Genomic DNA, 21968 nt, shown 5'->3' with positions numbered 1-21968 from the left:
AAAGTGTTAAACTCAGCCAGTACTGCCGCAGAGAACCAACACAAAGGCTGACAGCTCAGTTGTCAAATTGATAAAAAACAACTGTGCTGAATATTTTGACGTTTATCTACCCATATGTGTATATCTGCATCCACGGGCTGGTTTTGCGACCTGTGCTTACGTATCAGTTTTTACTCAGTCGAAACAGAATTGGAGTTGTTCGGGCAAAATGACGCCTAAATTAAAAATATCGAGATTCGTCTTAAAAGTAAGTTCACCCCTGGTTCTGGCCAAACAATGACTTCATTTGAATTCCATTTGCTTTCGCAGAGAATGGAAAAGATCAAGCAACAATGCAGTGGGTGTCTCTTCGGTTTAATGTACGACGGGGCCCTGCTCATCATGGGTTTCAACATCGAATCCACGATCGGCGAGTTGAACTACAAAGAGATCCAGTACAAATTCCCGGCGGAGCTGGATATGTGCGGGGTCATCAAGTTCGGGGACGTTGGCGATGGCGATGCCGAGGTGAACATAAATCAGATCAGCCACGACGTAGACTTCACAGACAATCCCATAATGTTGACATGTGCACTCGGCACCCTCGTGGATCTGAAAGCGCAGATTATTATGCATGGAAAGCTAGAAGAGATCCCGTACGAGGAGGTGACTGAGGAGGAGTTGTACAGAGACTTCTGCTTCACAAGATTGCAGTGTGGACTGAAGTTCCTGACCGATGAAAGGGACACGAAAACGATTAGCAGAGACATGCAAAGTATGCGCAAGAATCTGGCTTGTGGCAGTTTGGCTTTTTATTTTGAGGATGCGGATAAATACATCACAACGAGTAAGTATATGGTCCACCCTCCATGAAAGGGGATTGTAACTCTGCCGTAGGCAAAATTTACTCAATACGTAGTCTAACAACATTTGGATGGGTTCCTTTTTGGAAGGTGTAAGTTTTCGCAAGGGAAGCTCGCGATTCAAATCTAATTATTGGCAGAACGGTGTGGTTTTGTACCGAGTACCTGGGCCAAATCAGACTTATACGTCGGGTATAATGCTTGTCCAGGAAGCCCCAAAGCCTAGCTTCTAATTGGAAAGAAGCACGTCAGTTCTATGTACTTTTCTCACGGATTGTCGTAGAAACAAGAAAAATACGATGCTGCGCTAGGTTGCAAAAATGCGTGGCATTTTCTCCATCTAAAGCAAACCCCATGTTCTCATGGGAACTTCGTAAAGTTTTACTTCGCGCGGAAGGCTCTGGTATTTATCAGCAATGAGCTGGCGTTAAGGTCCAACGCGCTTATCGGTCCCCAGCGTTTCCTTTGATTCACTCCGCCTCTAACCTCAGCGTCGCTACGAAGTTTCGGAGCCTAATCTCTACGTTGAAGGCATCGCACCATCTTCCATTCTCCATGAACCTTGTACAATGTACGGCGGGTTCTCTTATTTAGGGCTGGCAGGAGACTCGCCCAATCCGAAGTGATATGAATACTTGCTTTAACTATCGTGCATTGTAAGGAAGGTGATAATTCAATTCTCCCTGTTTTTGCTCGACCCATTTCTCAATACACAGAATCAATGGTGATAAGTCCCGCGATAGGCCATCCATCTGATCTCATTGAGTCCTGTGCGTCGGAGAAATGCTAGGGCGTTAACCTCAGCCGACGTGGCAGGGTGGGCCCCGGTTCTTCACGCATGGACGGCGTCAGGACGTAAGCAAGTTAGTCCGAACAAAACAAATACGTGTCTGCACGCTAAATATTGGAACCCTCACTAGAAAGACCGGGGAACTCACAAGAGCCCTTCGTAAAAGGTGCATTGATGTCTGTGTTCTACAAGAAGTGGATGATCTGGTGCCAAAATATGAGGGATAGAACGCAAACTCGGTAAAAATCACTATAAACTTCTCCATTTTCGTAGCCCACACACTTAATACGGTGTTGGCATTGGATTTTAGAAGGTTTCCGTGATGGTATTAAAGCAGTCGAACGATTTGATGAAGCTCTCCATTATATCAGCTGATCGCACTATTCTACTTCTTCACCGCATTCGCCCCACAGAGAGGTAAACCTGATACCGCGAAAGATGCCTTCTGGCAACTTCTCGATGAAAAGACTTGTCACGTGCCTGCTGACGACTATATCATCTTTGCCGGCGACTTTAATGATCATGTGGGTGACAAGACAGACGGTAACAGGTGCCATGGGGGAAAGGGGTTTGGAGCGCGCAATAAGGTCGGCGAGCGCATAGGCCATTTTGCGGGCACCCGTGACTTTGTATGGTTCATCAAACAATCATCTCATCTTCCTACAATTTTATAGCGGGAACAGCAAAACACAAATCGATTATATTCTCATAAGACGGTGAAATTCAACCACCGTTACCGACTGTAAAGCTGTTTCCTATGAGACCATCACACTTCAACATCGGCCGTTGATTGCCGTCCTACGAATTAAGCCACCGATAAAACAGCGTGAGGAACGCACCGGTACGCGGTACATTAAATGAAGGCGGTTTCGCGAAAAGAAAGAAGAAATGATCTCATTCACGTGATTACCAACCATTACGAATGTAGGAGAATCGTGGAACCAGATTAAAGATACGATTCACAGCAGCCTTTGCAACCCTCGGGGGCACCAAGCCAGGTAAGCGGTTCATCAACCGAGATACTTGGCTTTGGAATGACGATGTTGAAATGAAGGTCCGTGAAAAAAAACGCCTATACCACAAGTTTCTCGAAGGTAAAACTCTCGCCAATTAACAAATTTATAAGAATGTCAACCGGGAAGCAAAGAACACGATCGCTGCCACCCGAGTCGTCCATTATAAAGATCTTTACGATAAACTGGACACCCGGGATGGCGAGTGGGATTTGTATCAAAAGCCGACAACGACGAACACGGGATATCGATCACTTCTGATGCGCGGCGAATAGATAGCGAAAATATTTCGAGCAAGTATTGCCGACATTTGGAGCAATTCCAACTGTCAGCCCCACTACCATGGTGCTCAGAGGTGGCGGTGAAGAAGACGAGGCGGCAACCCTGCCGGCCAAACCAAAACCAAGTGACCGAGGAGAACCTCCATAGTGGTGGCACCGGGAGACGCTGTACTCACTTTAGTTTGCCGGCCGTGATGCAGTAGGCGAATGCTCCAAAGGCCTAATTAGGGCGATCAGACCCGAGTCTGCACGGGGACTCATTTGAAATGGCAAATTGGTCACGAAACCTTACCAGGGGTATACTGGTACCATAGGAACCAGGATAGCCCCTGGACTCTCATACTTCGAGTGAACTCCCGTTGTATGTGAGTACAGCTCGGTTGTTTGCGGTTGGCCCCCCTAGTGGGAGTTTCACGGTGGTTGTCGTTGTGCTCAAGCGAGAAGAGACCTTCGGGCCTCGGCGTGGTTTTGCGTTTCAACACGGGTGTCGTACTCCTTAGTTCGGTAGAGATTTAGGTAATTCTTGCATCCACCAGTATGAATGCTAAGCCATGCACTTGGTATACACTGGTACCGTTGTTGCTTGTCTCAGCGGGGCTCTGATTGTGGTCACAACATCAATCCGTGTCTGAAGAGGACCGTGGGATTAAGTCCTCAAGACAGGTTCCAACGTTAGTCCACAGGTACGTAACGTAACTGTCAGCGCGACTGAAGTCGAGGAAGCAATAAAATGAATAAAATCGGCGAAATCATCAGGACTTGACGACATGGGATCTATTCTCTGGAAAGCGAAGAGTTGGGATCGAATACTGTGGCTCAGTGAATCCTTCAATTGGATTATTGAAGAAGGTGGAACACCATCTCCCTGGCAAGAAGGTACCACCGTTCTAATATGGTAAAAGAAATGTAGTCCTGCAGAATGTTTAGATTACCGTCCGTCCATACCATCGAGATTTTTAAACGCACTGGCAACCGCATTCGCGAAATCGTTCGTGAATCAAACGGGGTTGGTCAAGAACTGCGGATCTACTGACGCAATACACGCTGGGCGGTTACTCATGAACAAATACCGTGAGAAGCATCGCCCTCTTTACATTACACTTCTGTAACTAGAGAAAGCGTTTGACCGTGTGTCATTCGACTCATCTGAAATGCTCTGCGGCAACATTTTGTATCAGAAGAACTTAACGGCGCGATAGTTGAGGGAGCAGAGCGTCAGCCTCCCAATCTTACTGCTCTGGGTTCGAATTCCAGTCGTCAAGGGTGTCTATGTTTGTCTCGCTGCTGTGAGCACAGTGTTAAGTGTGATAATAGTGAAACTGATGCATAATGTGACTGTGTGAACGCCCAATACTCCACCAAGTAGTAAATAGGAAACTACGATCCAAAAGTAGAGTTCGAAGTGTGGTGGGTGTCCCATGACGAGCCGACCTCACATGTGAACGGGACAAAAACTAAAGAAAAAGTAGAGAATATATAGGGCCCAAACAAAACTGAATTTTCGATGACCGACCCCATTGAAACGGGCACTGCCACTGTCAGCCGCAACAATCTACCCAAAAATGAGCGGGTTAAGTATATTGGATCATTGCTATCAGCCAACTAAAATAAGCAATTGTGGTTACATCGATGCTGAAAAAATTGCAAAAGAGGCGTCTTCGATGTTATGGTCATGTATGTAATTTGCGCTATGGTCATGTATGTGACTCACTTGCTGGGATTGGTTTATTTATCGAAGTCGATGGGGCACATCCAAAATGGCGACCGAAACAATGAAGGCTTGATACGTTTCCTAGTGTGGCAGATGGTAATTGATAAAACCGAGATTCACAATAAAGAAACAAATATTTATTAAAAGGAAAAATAGGAAAAATAACAACTAATGTGTGCAATATGGACATAAAGATTGGAAAGAATTAGAAATGACCAAGATGGCAGCTTAAACCTTTCTTGGAAAACAGCATAAAAATTATGACTTATTATGACTGTTATCAGCGGCAGCAGAGAGAATTAGATGTTTTGGACTGCAGGGTTGCTATAAGGTCCTCTTCTGACTGACGAAAGTAGTTGAGGAGCAAAAACTACGTGTGTTTCCTAGCGTATGCTCATAAGGCCGGCTGAGATTTTGACTCTATTGAAGGTGGTAATGTGACAGTAACACTGGTTGACTTCGATAACAAGTTTGCGCTGGAGGATGATGGCTTCGTATTTTCGTAGTACGTTGGCTTTATTCGCTCTGTCGAACCTACTGTTGGGACTCCACTTACGTTTAGCTTCAAAACACCGTCGATTGTGTGTTCAAGCACCTCATAATGTCCTTCGTACGGTTGTTTGCATGGCTTCATCGTGGCGTCGATTCCAATGAAAATATGCGTGAAGATTTTCAAATCCTTGAGTGCGAAATCCTTCCGTTTCCTATGATGTGCTGTCAGCGTCGGCTTGATGGCTCTCATTCACAATCGAAACTATCACGCAAACAAGAACGGATCAACTTGTGACTCGCTTTCGGGAAAGATTTCTGCGAGAATCCGGAAAAATATGCCATGATGTAAATCAACGACTGATGCTCTGACATCACCTTTGAAAGAGGTCCGTAGTCCGAACAACACAGTCGGTAGAATATCTATCCATTCATAATTTTTGCGACACTTTATGGCTCTACCATTCCGTTTGAAGCTGGATGGTAAGCTGTCGTCCTTACTCGCTTGCTGCCTTCGCTTTCGCTAAGGTATCAGAAATGTGGGGCTCGAATTACCTCTGTCTGTCGTGATGGTTTCTGGTGAACCAAACCTCGCGATCCAACCGTTGAACATCGAGTTGTATTGATGACGTAACTACGGTCGGTCACGATCTGAATTCTTTAACCTTCGACAATGTGGCCAAAGAATTTGACGGCCTCAGATGGTCAGTTGCGTCGAAGCGTGAAATAAGCGGAGCGTTTGCACTGGGTGCGCTAGCAACACGGTTTCTTTCATTGGCGATTTACATTTCTCAAAGCACTTTCCAGCTTCGATTGATCATCCGACCAGTCTTTTGTCACGTTTACTGTCGCCAGTGCTACTTGAATCCCTGCGGTAGAAATTGATGGTGCACAGCAACCGCCATAACCCTTCAACTGGCTTGCGGTTCTCATTGTTCAAAATTGCTTCGACGGTGAATTGAGGGGCCCGAATTCTATGTTTATTGACAATATATCCCAGAAAATGACTTCATGCATTGTGGAATCGAGTAATCGGTGGCCGCATAAATCGACTAGGGGATCGTACTGACGCAAAAAATCTGCGTTGATTATCGGCTGTTGCACTGCGGTCAGTGTGAATTTCCATCAAAATGGTCTGGAAAAAAGGTACTGTATGTGAATCTGGATGATCCATTTGGGTCGTAGAGACGAGATTTGTTTTTAAGACTAGGGTTCGGAAAGACTAGAAGAACGGAAATGTATTTACAAGAAAAGCAGTGCCGGATTTGCGGTCGCCACTCACGCTTGCCCGATGCCATGTGTGTATTTAGCTTTTTGTACTGCGTGACGCTCAGACATCCACTTTCACACCGCGTTATTCATGTCTTCAACAATCTTGCCGGCATGAGTGGCAAATTTTCCTAGATCGGGCGTCTCGGAAATGGAGAGAATACTATGCAACGTATCAAATAGTTGCTCCAACAAAATTTTTTCATAACCTTTCCTGACGCTTCTGCAACACACAATTGTTTAATACGAAAAATTTTATCAGAAGGTTTTTCGTCTATAAAAATTAAGCCACGAAGCAACTTTCAGATCTTCGTCTCTTCTGATTCTGAAAACGCGCTGACTATTCGATCTGCGCACTGCTTGATAGGATGGATCCTCTATAATATAGGAATTTGCACTTTTCGGACGGCTTGCAACTCAGAAGCGTCTCCGTCGGTGTCGACGGTTGTTAATAAAGATTGCCTACTCTTTTCACCCGCCATTTAACCATTCCCAAAAAAGATTTAATGACTAGGTTATTTTCAAAATTATGTTGATTTCTTTGGCGCGGGGACCGAGTACTCCATCATATATGATGATGCATAGTAGAGGTCCCAATACAGAACTTGGAGAAACACCTACTCTTAGAATATATTCTTTCTATCCGTCGTCCATCTCGTATCAGAGAAACCTGCCCAAAAGATAGCCCTCGATTAACCAAGCCATGTAAACAAGGTCACCCACTTTAAAGAAAATGCCCTTAATCCAACCCAAATTGACAAAATTAAAAGCATTCTTAACACATAGTGTCTATGGTGTCACTATCGAGCAGCACTTACCAAGATACATCGTCTCTGTCCCGGTCGATGAACACCCATCATACACGATTCAAAAGTGCTTCTGGCCCACTTGGGCCCCGCGGCAGTAAGTGCTTTGTTTTGTTGTTTCCTGGAGCCTTCTTATTTTCAATACCTCCTTATAGTCACCACAGTTTCTAATCTTAAGGGGAGAAGAAGTCCTGGTGAACCGTTGGGTGAGGTCCACTCTCTTCCTACTATGGAAAAAGGATTGTAATTAAGTTTCAAAAATTGCCGCAGTTATGTTACTTGCCCCTTTTTTCCCTCATATCTTAATTACAACCCTGTGGGCAGCGCCCCAAGTCTTCGTATTGCCATCGAAGTACAGTTGCCTATAAAAATCCCGCTTGCTTCTCCGTATGGCCTTATTAGGGGTTACTTCTGAGACCCAGGTATTCTTCCTTTAGCTCCCGATGTTCCGCTTTCTCTCTTATCTTTTAGCATAGCCTCCTGATTCGCAGATACGATGATCTTAACATCGAAATTTCCTGGCACAGCTGACCCACTATTTCCGTTGCTGTTTTCTTCATACCGTTCTCCTGCTATGACCACCAGGGTTGTTGCTTTCTTGAAAGTTCCAGTGGACGAGCCAAACATTCTGACTTTTGTACTCCCAACGCTGCTTCGTCCATTTGCAATGCTGAGAAACATTACCTGATGATACCTGAGGTGGGTCACCTCAACGAAAGAGCCTCTAACACTCTACCTCAGAAGATCGGCACAGTCCAACGTTGGCTAGTACGATGTCCACCGCCCGCGAAGGTTTTGATATGGTTTTGTCCTCTGGTATTCATCACTTGGCTTCCTCACTCTAAGACACCCACACACTAAAATTGTCGGGCATTTTTTTAGTGCTGTGATCTCTAGTGTCTAACATTTCGCCGTATTACTCTGTTGCTGCAATATGAGGAACGTAAGAGCTGTGGAAATGAATGCCTTTGATTTTTTATCTAAGAAAACCGGATTCTGGGAATATCATTGTTCCTTTTATGAGTTGTCTTCTGCGTGCTCATTTTGCAGCGGTGTCAGATGTATCCGTCACCCAAGTTGCACAGCTTAAATGTCGGTATAATTCATAAATTACCGTCACGTCTATTTTTGTCTCTCGAATATTCCACGAATGCAGGTTCTAAACTGCCTCGCAGTGTTTGAAGTTGATTTGGATCATCCTCATTTATCCATGCAATTCAACTTCCTTCTAAATTTTGAAGTTCCCTTCACGAAGCTCGTTACCCCTTCGATTATCATAATGTGAATACTACAATGCAATACAGCTTGGTTCCCTTGAGTCTGCCTCTCTAATTAGATATAAACGTATATTAGGCTACTCGCTTAATTCTCCCTCTGCACACAATACGTAATTGGAAACTCACTTCTCTGTTTATTGTTCCTTAAACCAAATAAATAAATAAATGCCGGACACCTATCACAATCTGGAAAGTGCCCGTTGTTGCACCCCTTTTCTCCTTGCACAACATACATCGCCTCCGTACTTTCTGCAGTTTAATCACGGCATCCACCAACAAACTATTAATAACAGCACCGTATGGTTTTATTATCCTTTTTAAAGCACTCTCTCCTATATCGATAATATCAATTCGCTTCTTGAACACATCACAGATATCTTCCTACGGAATAACATCGTCTAGCTCCATTAGATTGTTATCTTCTATTTTGTGACTTTGATTTCCACAGAAGCTCACCAACGACTTCTCCTTAGACCTATTTAATTCTAGGCTCAGATTCTCTTCTTGTGTTCTTCTGATGCGGCTCACCCTGTCAGCTAAGTCCGTCAGCTCCGGGTCCGCTTTTACCACTTGAAGAATATGGACATATGACATATTTCTCTTCTTGGAAATAATTACGGGTCTTCCTCCTATCCTTTTTCCTCTTTTTGCTGCTCACCCTTATTCGTTGAGCCAAGTAGCTCAAGTGCGTCCAACACATCAATTATATCAGTACAGTGGACGGCATCGCTAAAAACTGCCTTGTTTTTCTCCAGAGACTGACCTATCCACTTCAATTTGCAATCAACGCTCTACAAATTCGCTGTTTACTTTCTTTCACAATTCACTTATCCTTTTCTTGATTTATCATGACTAATTTCACAATTATCGTAGAGGTCTTTGATCTACCATGCGTCAACATGGTCTAGCACTTCCCTCGAGGTACCATGGATCAGCATATAGAAAGTCTAACTCGAATCACCAACGCAACCGACAGTGGGATTCTATGAGTGGAGAACTGGAAAGTGTCTGACCAGAGATCCTTCTCAAATCATAGTTGGATACTTTTCAGCCTAGATCTCGCAGCAGAGGTCTTGGAAATTTGATAAAGTAATCAAGAACAAACTCTTCGGTGCGCGCGAATCAAAGAACGCGCCAAGAAGCGGTCTTGGTTGAACTATTGTCAGAATATCGAAAGCACCAGCGAATCTGCAAGGCTCAGTAAGATTCTGTCCAAGGAACATAAAAGCCCATCCTATCTTAAAAAGTCGGAAGGCTCCTGGACGGAATCTTCTGGTAAAAACTTGGAGCTCCTGGTTTATACGCACTTTCTTGCCAACGAGGAGGACTATGAGTCAGAGCCTTGCTTGGAGCGTTTGCAATCACCCTAGCCGTGCAAGACTATCAAATCGGTAATTATCGAGGATAAAATCGGCTGGTCTATAAATAGCTTCTCCGCATCTAAATCTCCAGGTTCAGATGGCATGATACAAGTCATGCTACAGCAGCTGGAAAGGTTTGTATCGTGCCTTATCGAGATTTACCGGAGCTGCCCTTTACGATACGTACCACAGTCTTGGAGACACGCAGGAGTGGTTTTCATACTGAAAGCGGGCAGGCACGGCCATGAGTTCACAAAGGACTTTCGACTAATCATTCTCATCTCTTTCGTGTTGAAGACCCTATAGCGCATCCTGGACGTCCACTTAAGGGCGATTGTGGAGAGGACGTCTTTCTCTAAGCCCCAGCATGCCTACCTCAAAGGCAATCCACAGAAACCGGATATAGGAGCATTCAACAACGTCTCCGGATAGCTCAGTGGTTAGAGCACTGGGTTGTCATACGGAAGGCCGCGGTTCAAATCTCGCTGGTGACAGTGGGATTTGTATCGTGATTTGACGTCCGATACCAGTCGACTCAGCTGTGAATGAGTACCTGAATGCAATCAGGGTAATAAACTCGGGCGAGCGCAATACTGACCACATTGCCTCCTACAGTGTACTGTGGTGTACCGTTGCGGTCTTGAATGAAGTGCTCTAACACACTTCAAGGCCCTGATCCAATATGGATGGTTGCGCCAACGATATTATTATTATTCAACAACGTTAGTACCAACGCCATCAAGGAAGCCTTGGCCAGTATTTGATTGGAGGGGTATCTTACGCATTGGATTATATCCATGTTAAGAACCAGGATAATCCAGTCGGATCTAAAAGGCACTTAACCAGAGCTGTGAACAGGGGTCTCCGGCCGAGGATGGTTCTCTGGATGTACCCATCGGTTTGGTGGATCCAATCCTAACGTACGGCTCTATTGTATGGTGGCTTTGAGCAAAATGTACAATAGAACGAAGCGTGATAGGATTCAAAGAACTGCGTGTGCAGGTGCCACTGGCGCTCCTCAGTCCTGCCCAACAGATGCTCTCCATGTACTCCTACATCTCGTCCCCCAAGACCTCCACATTAACACACGTTGTAGAGTGCAATACCGTCAAACTACGTTAGTCCGAATGCTGGATAGCGAAGCCATACGGCCATAGTGTTGCAAGGCTATGATATGGTATTCTTCACCGACCGATCAAAGATTGGCTGGGGCATGATCCGCTCCCTAAGCGTAACATAGCCATTCTGAACATTACGGCCTTGTACTCAGCGACGACATCCTCTAGGCTGGCGGGGCAGTACAGAAACGCGCTGAGCAGTCTAGACGCCACACCCAAAGTTACCCTCCTTAGTTCCCGGTCATAGGAACATAGAGGGGAATAAGCGGGCTGATTGATTGGCCAGGCGAGGCTCTGCTTTTTGCAGTTCTTCGGCGGGTACAGTCGTCACGTTAGCTTCAGTGCCAGATGCCTAATACAAGATTATGGCGGTCTGCACGGGGCACTGGCCCATAGAGGATAATGTCGCCATGCCCGGCATACCCTAGGGAAATCCTCAGGCTACGGACTCTGGGTAAACCATTCTTTGGGGACCTTAGAGAGATTCATCATTTCCCGCTGCACCAATTTTCGATTAGAACGTGGTTTTCTCGTTTCGCCATTTTTCAAAATGAAAGAAATTATATTATATATTCACCAAAACTGCAGCTCCCACGCAGAAAAGCTGAAAATGAATGTGCTTGAGGAGTTGTCTGTGTTTAGACAAGAATTTTCTTAAATAGTTTACGTTGCGAAGATCCCTTTCATGTCATTTTTTTACTTCGAGAAAGAGTTTTTTGTCCATCTGCCCTGGATTGGTTACATATCTTCTGCGTCTGTTTAATTCTTTAGTTGCTCTAATTTTCTATTTTTCTGCACTTGGACAAGTAGATCAATGGAAATAACGCCGCTGATAACTATGAGAGCTGCTAGCCAAATTATGGTATGCTGAATTGCCGATATATGTTGCAGGGACAATTGGGTTTTCCTTCGACTCTGCATCTCGAGCCACTCCACATTCCACTGTTATAATACAATCTCGAATTTGTAATTTTATGATTGCTCTTCGAAGGGCCTCCCATATTTTAATCCATTTCTCCTGTATGATGGCAACTTTTCTGTTTCTTCTTGGAGTACAAATTATCAGCTCAATTCCTTCGTTTCCGTCTGGCCAGACGAAAATTGGTACACAGTCTACAATCGCAGTCTTGAAAACAGCTAAAGTGATGAAATTAAATACCTTGTCTTCTCTAGGATTGCATGCTACTTCCCAACAAATATGTTAAGCGTCCGCACCACTTATTAATAACAAAACTTTTTTATTTTCTTCCAGGTGGATTAGACGGAAGCCTTTCATCCAAAACCGTGGCCGATCTACTTAGCTCTATAAACAACCCAAGTGGAGAAACCAAACAAAAATCCAAAAATAAAAACACTCCTCCTCCAACAGAATACGAAATTATCAATGTAAAAGCATTAACCCGGAAAACAAGAGACTTACAAGAGAAAAGCAGCAGCGCCTTGCAAATGACTCTTAAACAAAACGAGGAGAAAGTGATTATCCCCCTACAAGTCGACGTGATGGCAATGCTTTACAAGAAAACGACTTTAGGAAATGTTTACAACATTTTAATCGAAAGCATATGCAGATCACTCCGACTCCTGGAGCAAAGTTTGGTAGATCTCGTTTCACACGAAAAAAACCTTTCAGTGCCACGAATTTTACACATTAATGTACCAGAATTTGGACACCTCTTGTCCTGTGTGTACTTCGATGACTTTAGTGAAGAGGATCCTTATTTCCAGCAGAAGAGGAAAAAACTACATCACCACTTTGGACTGCCTACCACACGACCTTACTTCCGGAAAGCTAACCGCTTCGTCTTCAAAAACGAACTTGTGGACGCTCCTCTTATCAATACTCACATCGGACTGAAGCCAACTGGACTTAAAGAAAGCCAGCAATATATTGTGCAGGGCAAATACAGTTACTACCACTACAAGCAGCAGAATTTCGACGACAGCGGTTGGGGGTGCGCCTATCGATCGCTTCAAACACTTTGTTCGTGGTTTAGGTGGCAAGGATACATAGACCGCCCAATCCCAACACATGAAGAAATTCAAAAGTACTTAGTGCGCGTAGGAGATAAGCCGAAAGATTTCATTGGATCCAAGAAGTGGATTGGCTCCATTGAAGTGCAAACGTGCCTCAAAGGACTCCTGGATGTTGACTCCCGAATCTTAAACGTCCAATCAGGCCGAGACTTAGCCACTAAGGGCTCTGAGTTGGCAATGCATTTCCAATCACAAGGGACGCCAATAATGATCGGTGGCGGTGTTTTGGCCCATACTATCATTGGTGTTGATTTCAGTCCTCTTACAGGAGATATTAAGTTTCTTATCTTGGATCCACATTATACAGATCGCGACGACTTAAGCATTATTCAAGGCAAAGGTTGGTGCGGGTGGAAAGGCCCTGAGTTCTGGGATAAGAACGCTTATTACAATTTATGCATGCCGCAACGGCCGTATATTTACTAGTTGGTGAATGTAAAGGAGATTTTTTTTATACCTCGTCCAAACGCAACAAAATGTTAAAAAAAAATAAACGCAAGTGTAAATAATTTTAGGTAACAGATATCTGTATTTTATTTTCAATAGAGATTTAATTTCGTTGTCACAAAAACTCGCACAGTTTGATCAAAAGATCCGCAAACACCTAAACCCATTTTGTCCGGACTCCAATCCAAGCAGTGCACGGGTTGTCCCGACATTGTAACAGCGTGTAACATATTAAGAGTTCCAGGTACGCCTATACGTCCTCCGTCTTCTAAATCCTTAGTCCGCTTAGCTGGATATTCGTACTGCCAAAGTCGCACTGAGCCCGTGCCTCCACACGATGCGAATATATCACGGTTTTGCGGTAAATGCTTCACACACCAAACAGTAGCTTTTGGCCCCGTTATCACTCCATTTGTACCCAAAGAACGTCCAGCATTCTTCTCAGTCACACATGCAAAACCTTTTATCGGGTGTTGTGTTCTCATATCGTAAACATGTAATCCACCTTCAAGGGTCGATACCGCCAGTTTGTTCATCGGAATATCACGTCGATCGAATTCCACGCCACAAATCCCGTTCTTTTCTGTAGTTTCCCAAATTGCCTTAAGTTGTCGCAGATCGAAAAGTTTCAGGTCGCCATTGTCATAGCCCGCAACGACGCATCTTTCTTCATTATTGTGTGAATTGCCGAATCCCACGGTCCAACAATCTCGGGCACCGCTTCCTCCCTCTTCAACAGGTTTCGCGCTAATGTCGACCACTGGTGCCCCATTTTGTCGTGGGTCCCATACTTTAACGGCTCCATCGCGGCTGCCGGTTACGACTTCAGGTGCACCACAATTCAACTGGGTTCCGCCGATCGCGTCTAGAGAGTTGACGATAGCTGTGTGCGCTTCAACGTTGTATATTGGGATTTCCGGACGTTCTAAATCTCTGCAAAATATGGAAATTTAAATCGGATTATAAGATACCTGTGCACATTGTGTAGGGAATATTTACATCACATTGGTAAGAAAGAACTTGCAGGTACGTTGATAAAAATAGTGAAGATAAATCTAGACCTGTAAACACACAAACGAGGGTTGACGTCCTGTAGGTTTTTTTAATAGAGCTTTATTAGGCTTACGTAAGTATTATATATAACAATACATCTCTATTTTTCATTATTTCAACTCTTAGCCTTCTAAAAATTGTTTCCCCCTCCGCCAGTGCAGTTGGAGTTTGGATGGATGTTGTTGATTGTTCAACAGAGATTTTTATGGAGTTTAACACGACGGATTGGTGGTACTGGAGAGTGTCGAAAGACGATAGGCCCAGGATTTACTGCTTTCATTGTTTAGTATTTGTCACTTGAGTTTGTATACTTCTTTTTTAGGCCTCGCATGACTTTTCTTTTTCGCTATATTAGGTTTCCAGTTCAGTTTTTGTCTAGGAGCATACCAAGGTATTTAACCAATTTAACGACTGGGACTTCCTGATCATTGATGGCGATGGCTTTGCACTTCCCTCTTTTGAGGCTAACGCGGTAGCGACAATTTCATTGCCAGTTGGTAAATCAACCCTGCATATTAGGTCAAGCAGTGCACTGCCGTTAGACCGTTAGTGAGTGGTAATACCCGCACCCTGTGCGAGGTGGCCCTACTATTAACAAAATGCTATGGCTATAGACTGGGAGGTCGAAAAACACCTCCGCTAATCAAGGATGTCATGCGAACCATGCCCATTGGATAGTTTGCTGTCGAGGATAACTGAATGCATTTGAACGGAGCCTCACTGGCACCTGGTCGCCTCAGTAAGAAAGTTTGACCATACCGTGGTACGGGGAGCTATGGCACGGCGGACCTCCACTTCAGGAGAGTCCTAAGTCATCTTTATCGGGGCCAAGAAAGTAGGGATCAGCGGAGATTAGTCCACATGAGAGGAGTGCTCCCAAACCTGAACCCAAGAGGGAAGAGACCCGGGTAGATCCGGGGTGAACCCAGGAATCAGGAAGCCCGCCATTGACTATGCTAAGGGCATTCGACTGCCCATACTGCCAAAAACGTTTCTCGAGCAAACTCATTCGTGAGGAGGAAACTATCGGAAACCTTGTCGTCAGGCAGATGTGCAAGGGATTGACTAAGAAGCTTGTGTTCACCGGAATATGCTTTCAATCAGGTCACATACGGGTGGGCTGCGCGACGGAGGACACTGTGGAGGGGCTTAGGACTATAGTTGCTAAATTGCCAGGCTGGGAAGGAGTAGAATTATCGATATGTGCTGGAGATGATATACTAGGAGCACACATGGTGATGGTTTTTGTTCCTAAAGCCGCAATAATAGAGACGGAAGATCTCATGGGCCTCCTATTCACTCAGAATTAGGACCTCCATACGCGATTATGGAGAATCTTCAGAAGCAAGGTGGAGGGCAAGGGTAGTCTCCTCACGATATGCTCAGGGAAAAGCCGAGGAAAGACACTTCAGAGAAAACATCGGGTGAAAAACTTACTTTTCTCGCACGAGAACGAGTCAGCCAAGCAGACAGAAGCTAGTGCGAGTTCCCCATCGGTCCCGACCTGTATCCATACAGCGGAAACCGAATATAGGTCCTCAAATCAGGGCAGCCGACGACAGCTAGCAGATAGCACCAGCCTATCAGAAGCGGAAGCTGACTTCGGCGACGTCGCCGCATTTATATAACGTTTAGCAATAATTATAAAATTCATAAATCATAATTATTGGTTTAATAATAAAAGTTAAACCGCTGCAAGAAACGACATCGACATTGTTTGCGGAATTTTTCATCGGTGGATTTCCGCTTCGAGGTGCGTCGTTGGTGTTTCTACTACAGAAACTCGCGTCGTAAAATCAGCTTTTGGAGATGTCGGTTGATAATAAAGACGCGGCAGCCCCATCGGACCCTCAGGTAACCGGCCTCGCTGTGCACGTCCCTCCATTTTGGCGGCAGAATCCGGAGCTGTGCTTTGTCCATCTAGAAGCACAGTTGCAGATATCCGGAATAGCGGCGAAGGCGACCAGGTTCAATTACGCGATAGTAGGTCTAGATGAGTCCATCCTACTGGTGGCCGGCATAGTAAAGTCGGCCTCTTACACGCTTTTGAAGACCGAGTTGATCAAGGGCCTGTCGGTAAGTGAGTCAGCTAAATTAGATCACTTGCTGGCAGATTTAACATTGGGCGATCGTACTCCCAGCCAATTTCTTCGCGAAATGAGGCAATTGGGTGGGAGCAAGACCGACGATGACTTGATGAAGTCTATCTGGCTGCGTCGACTCCCGGAGGGCACCCAGGCGGTCCCCGCGTGCGTCTCCGGTTCTTTGGAGGCATTGGCAGCTGCGGCCGACAAGGTGCCCGAGTTGCACGCTCGCCCCACCATAGCAGCCGTTCAGCAGCCATCGGACGAAGTTGGCCAGCTGAAGCGCGAGATAGAAATGCGGGCGACGTTCAGCGTTCAAGCGACAGACCTACTGCTCGAAAAGGGCGATCGGGTAGCAGGTCATCAGGACAACCTACGGACCGAAGCATTCGGCGATAAAGCTACCAGATGTACGCTTCCGTGTAAATTCGCGCCTTCAACAAAAAACTAGGTCCGCGGGGAGTCCTGGCGACGGCCACCCAGAACGCAGCCCAAGTCGCCTAACAATTTTTGTTCCCCTCAGCAGGCGCAACTACCTCATAGATACTGGTACGGAGGTTTCGGTTCTTCTCGTACCCCGGCACCATCGGTTACTTCCGCAACCGTTGAAACTGGCAGCAGCAAATTCCTCCCGAATCAACACCTACGGGTATAGGCAAGTGGACGTGAGTCTTGGTTGTGTAGGACCAGCAACCCATACCCTCAATGCCGCCTGACTATCACTGCAGATTGCGATGCGCCTGCCCTTCAAATCATAAGGACTTAACAGCAAGTTCACTCCACTAAGTGATATTTAATTGGTAACTTTGTGGCGAGATCGTCAGGAAGGAAAGAAATTTAGTGAGTGTCAATTTTACAAATCAAGGAAGGAGTAGCATCGACGGTTCTTTTGTAGACATCCTCCGCGACCCTTATGCAAGGACAAGTGATGATTCCTACAAATCATAACGTATTCTACAATAGAGACTTGTCACGAACTACGGCGAGCGGAGAAGCGACTTCACAGATGGAAAAAGGAAACCTGGGAGAACCAACAGCTCTGTGAACTCGAGAGTGAACAGGGAGCAACGGCACCAGGCACGGATGTTTTACCAACAAGTCAGCAGGATGAACCCTTATATACCTCGATGTTCATCCTGCCGAAACAAAAAGGAACATCTGATTTCTGACAGAATGGGCATATTGGAGCAATAGGTTGAGTACTTTGATGAACTACTGAACAACCAGAACATCGGCGAGTTGGAGGTCCCGCCAACTGAAGACAATGGACAAATACTGCCACCACCAAGTGTAGAAGAAACAGTCATAAGTCGCCAGGAGCCGATGGAATTACAGCCGAATTTGTTAAATATGGAGGCGACCAATTACACCAATTAACAATTACCAATTACAGTGTTTCATCAACTTGTGCTCAAGGTGTGGGACAGCGAATCAATGCATGACGACTGGCAAAGAGGCATTATCAATCTCATACATAAAAAGGGAGATATCTTACAGTGTGTCCGGATAGCTGAGTGGTTAGAGCACAAGGCTGTCGTACGGAAGGTCGCGGTTCAAATCTCGTTGGCGGGAGTGGGATTTGTATCATGATTTGACGTCGGATACCAGTCGATTCAGCTGTGAATGAGTACCTGAATCAAATCTCGGGCGAGCGTAATGCTGACCACATTGCCTCCTACAGTGTTCTGTAGTGTACCGTTACGGTCTTGAATGAAGTACTCTAACACACTTCAGGGCCCTGATCCAATATGGATTGTTGTGTCAACGATTATTATTATCTTACAGTGCAGCAATTATAGAGGTATCACGTTGCTGAGTACCATCTATAAGATATTCTCCACTATCTTGCTAGGCCGGATAGCCCCATACGCCCAGAACATCATTGGCCCATACTAAAGAGGCTTCACTACAGGCAAATCAGCATCAGATCAAATTTCCTCTGTGCGGCAACCGATGGAAAAAACTGTTGGAATATGGACACCAGCTGCACCATTTCTTCATCGACTTTAAAGCCGCCTATGATAGCATAGCCAGGGTAAAACTGTACACGGCCATGAGAGAATTCGGTATCCCGACGAAATTGATAAAACTGACTAGGCTGACCCTGACCAATGTGCGAGGTCAGATAAAAGCAGTAGGATCACTCTCAAGAACATTCGACATCAATCGATCTTGGGCTGCACATCAATAAAGGCAAGACAAAATATATGGTGGCAACGTCAGCACCGAAAATCAATCAACAACATCAAACTGCACTGATCAAACGGGAAGAAGATAGGAGACTACCACTTTGAGACCGTTGATAGTTTTTCCAATTTAGGGTCGAAAATCACAACCGATAACAGTACAAGACAATGATCTTGCCAGTCCTCATGTATTCCTCGGAGACTTGGGTTCTTAGCAAGAAAATTCCCATCTCTCTCTCCGAATTTTTGGCCCCTTACATGAGGATGGACGATTCCGTAGCCTACATAAGGACGAAATATATGAGCGATACCATGACTGTCCGGTTGTGGATAAGATCCGGCTTACTTAATCCGTATGGGTGAAGATGATCCCACCCGGAAAGTGTATAAGGGTAAAATCTAGAAAAAGAAGACGAGGCAGACCCTGCCTGAGATGCGGCGTAGGACAAGGCGACAGACAGCCTTTAGGGATATCGAATTGGTAGACCTCGACGCAAAACCGAGATGTCTGGAGTTCCTCATTAAGGCAGGCCTAAACCGGATACCGGTTGTTGCGCCGTTGATGATGATGATTCTACAATGTGAATGCATTTGATGGCGATGGGAAGAAAGGCAAGAACATATTGTGGCCAAATTCTACAGAATAGTTCGAGTTATAACCCTGTGCACCCACGTTCAATCATATCGGTCTACATTGAAAGGACGCAGACCGTCCATCCCTGTGGATGATTTAAGGGTTCTATCAATTTGTGTATGAAACCAATCCAATTCTAGAGCGCCTATAGTTTTACCTTAATTCCAATTTACAATGATAAAGGGTTTTTCGTACATAGCATTGGAAGAGCTTTCACAAAGTGACGCTTCAGTTATGAATATCCATGAATCGTATTTCATAGCTCTAAAAAATCTCGAACATTCTCATTATACTCACAATATCTGAAGACGTCCGGCGAAATCACCAACGGCTAAATGACGACTCCTCAAACTTGAAACACCAAACGACCCACATTTGAGAGAGTTCTTTTTCTCAATTTCTTTAATCAAATCCACTTCGGTGCCGTTTAATTCGTACATTTGAATGATGCCGGTTCCATTTGGTTTGGACCCAATAACAACGAATTTCGCGGAGCACGGAACCCATTTTACATCGAAGATTGTGTAATTCAAGCTTTTTTCAATATGAGCGAATATCCGTGGTTTATCCATTGTTAATTACTTCCTGTACTGACGAATCATAACTCAAGAAATGCGAAATTGTTTGATCGATGATACCACACCGCCAGCAAAGCTTATTTTGATACCTTCGTGCATCCTCCCACCGATGACAGTTCCAGGTTATGTCTTTTGTTTATGATTCGATAGGGGCATTGCCATGTAGATAGGTTTATAATTTCGCTCCAGTTTTAGTACAAAACATGATATTGAAGGCGGGTATCTGTTAAACATCGCATAATAGATGAAAATCGAACCGCTAAATGTACTTAAAGAAATCATATTCAATTCATTCATACGCGACTTGACTGTCTTGGATTGGATTCGCCTATGGACTTGAAAACAACCTCCTTTTATCTTTTTCCAGTTTCATCAACTCGGTGGAGCAATAATGATGAAGAGATGATAATATTCTAACTAACCATATCCTACTGATGTATATAAAATGGAAAAGAAAAGAAATCAGACTTTGTTTTGTCATTTATTGAAAAGAACTAATTCATGAAAAATAGGGAGTCGGGAAAGTTTGAAGTATTAATTATTTAACTTGGTCCAGCTTCAAAACCTATATTTTGCACCAGTTCCCCATTTAACTCTTTGCTGCTTTGATGAATGATAAAATCATATATTTTGCCACTTTTGGATATAACGCATACACTTTTACTCCCAAATTATTAGGCTTGTTTTGAGCATATGATTTTACGTCCTGTTCCCAGTGGCGCAGACTCATTTGTCCATCGACGAACATTTTTCCAACGGAAGCTGAAGGTATCTGACCGGAACGCAATCAGTTATTTGTCGTACTTTCAGGATCGTTGATAAAGTCCCGATTTGTTTATAAGGAACATAATCGACTCTAATAAGGTTTATTTCGACTAAAAGCTTCCAATTTAATACATTTCGATTCTCATCCAACTGATCAGGATCTCTTTGCCTGCTGGTTATGTGTTAGGGGCAAGCGGATCTGACGGGGGGATGAGCCGAAGTAACAGCCCGAGGATCGTTCTCGCTGCGCTAGAGAAGGAACCCAAGCCAATGTGGAACAGAATACAGCCAAGGACTGCGTGGCCAATTCGGAGCTTGATCTTTGATATGCGAACTCTGAATCCTTTAAGCACCTTCAGTATCAAATAAGACCGTTACCCTAGTGGTCGGGCTAGCCAGGGTGGACTTTTTTCCCGGACTACTCGTGAGAGCAAGACATGGGCTCAACATAAAATAGACGATAGGAGAAGCGGTGCTGATGTCAGGCGCGTCACCAGAGAACGAGCTGCTGGCATCCACCCAGCAGCCAATAACCGTCGAGGGCAGTACAGTCAATATCGACCGCTGCAACGCTTTGTTGAAACCAACTGCAGGGACCTCCGGCAGCGGACGACATACAGACTAGTGCTTTACAGCTTGGAATCCACTGCCGTCGAGCTGGCTGTAGCGAGTTCTAGACATAGTACCACTAACCCAAAACTGTCGACATTGAGGGCCCCCTCAAAAGCAAAAGGTGACAAAAATGTCGGTTACCGGAAACCGGCTAAGAAGCGAAGTTCCACTACAGTTCTACTCAAGAGCCAGTACCAGAACGCTGTATATATTTTGAGTAAGTTTGCGAAGAATAAGGAAACCGGCACTGTCGACGCACAGGATGAAAACAACCTCGTTAAATATCGGGCGATTGTTCAAAAACATAGAGCAAACGCCTGGCAGACGAGCAGAAGACGAATCCCACCGCCCTCAAAGGTAATCGATCTCAAGACAAGGTCGCACAAAGGCACAAGCGGAGCAAGGTGTCCAAGAGCTCGGATTCTAAGCAACCTCTGCAGTCAAGTAAGCAGCAGCAGCCAGCGTACGAACCGCGAACAGCGAAACCGTCCAGCGACGTGGCTAGAAGCGGCGCTGGCAGATGGCGATTCCTCTACAACACACTAGCCCCCGAGGTGTGACCCAGCGCTGAAGCCAGGCTATCGGAGATGGTTATCGAGCATCTCCTGGACCTCAACA

At 45.0% G+C, this 21968-nt stretch overlaps 2 protein-coding genes across 2 annotated transcripts; one reads left to right on the top strand and one right to left on the bottom strand.

The window, feature by feature from the left end:
* Positions 1 to 54: 54 nt before the first annotated feature.
* LOC119650322 (probable Ufm1-specific protease 2) lies at positions 55 to 13514 on the top strand. The gene is made up of 3 exons (XM_038052978.1): positions 55 to 247; positions 310 to 826; positions 12210 to 13514. Exons 1-3 carry the CDS (start codon positions 209 to 211, stop codon positions 13415 to 13417), a joined length of 1764 nt encoding a protein of 587 aa, XP_037908906.1. The 5' UTR covers positions 55 to 208; the 3' UTR covers positions 13418 to 13514.
* Positions 13494 to 20101, bottom strand: LOC119650323 (WD repeat-containing protein 92). Its single transcript, XM_038052979.1, has 2 exons — positions 19693 to 20101; positions 13494 to 14371 (listed from the first exon to the last, which is right to left on the bottom strand). The coding sequence occupies exons 1-2, from the start codon at positions 19965 to 19967 to the stop codon at positions 13531 to 13533; spliced, it is 1116 nt and encodes a 371-aa protein (XP_037908907.1). The 5' UTR covers positions 19968 to 20101; the 3' UTR covers positions 13494 to 13530.
* Between the last annotated feature and the right edge of the window lie 1867 nt (positions 20102 to 21968).

Source organism: Hermetia illucens, chromosome 2 (genome assembly GCF_905115235.1).
Source record: "Hermetia illucens chromosome 2, iHerIll2.2.curated.20191125, whole genome shotgun sequence".
Classification (NCBI taxonomy): Eukaryota; Metazoa; Arthropoda; class Insecta; order Diptera; family Stratiomyidae; genus Hermetia; species Hermetia illucens.
Note: the sequence above shows the minus strand (reverse complement) of the source record. Positions and strands in the feature narration are given on the sequence as shown.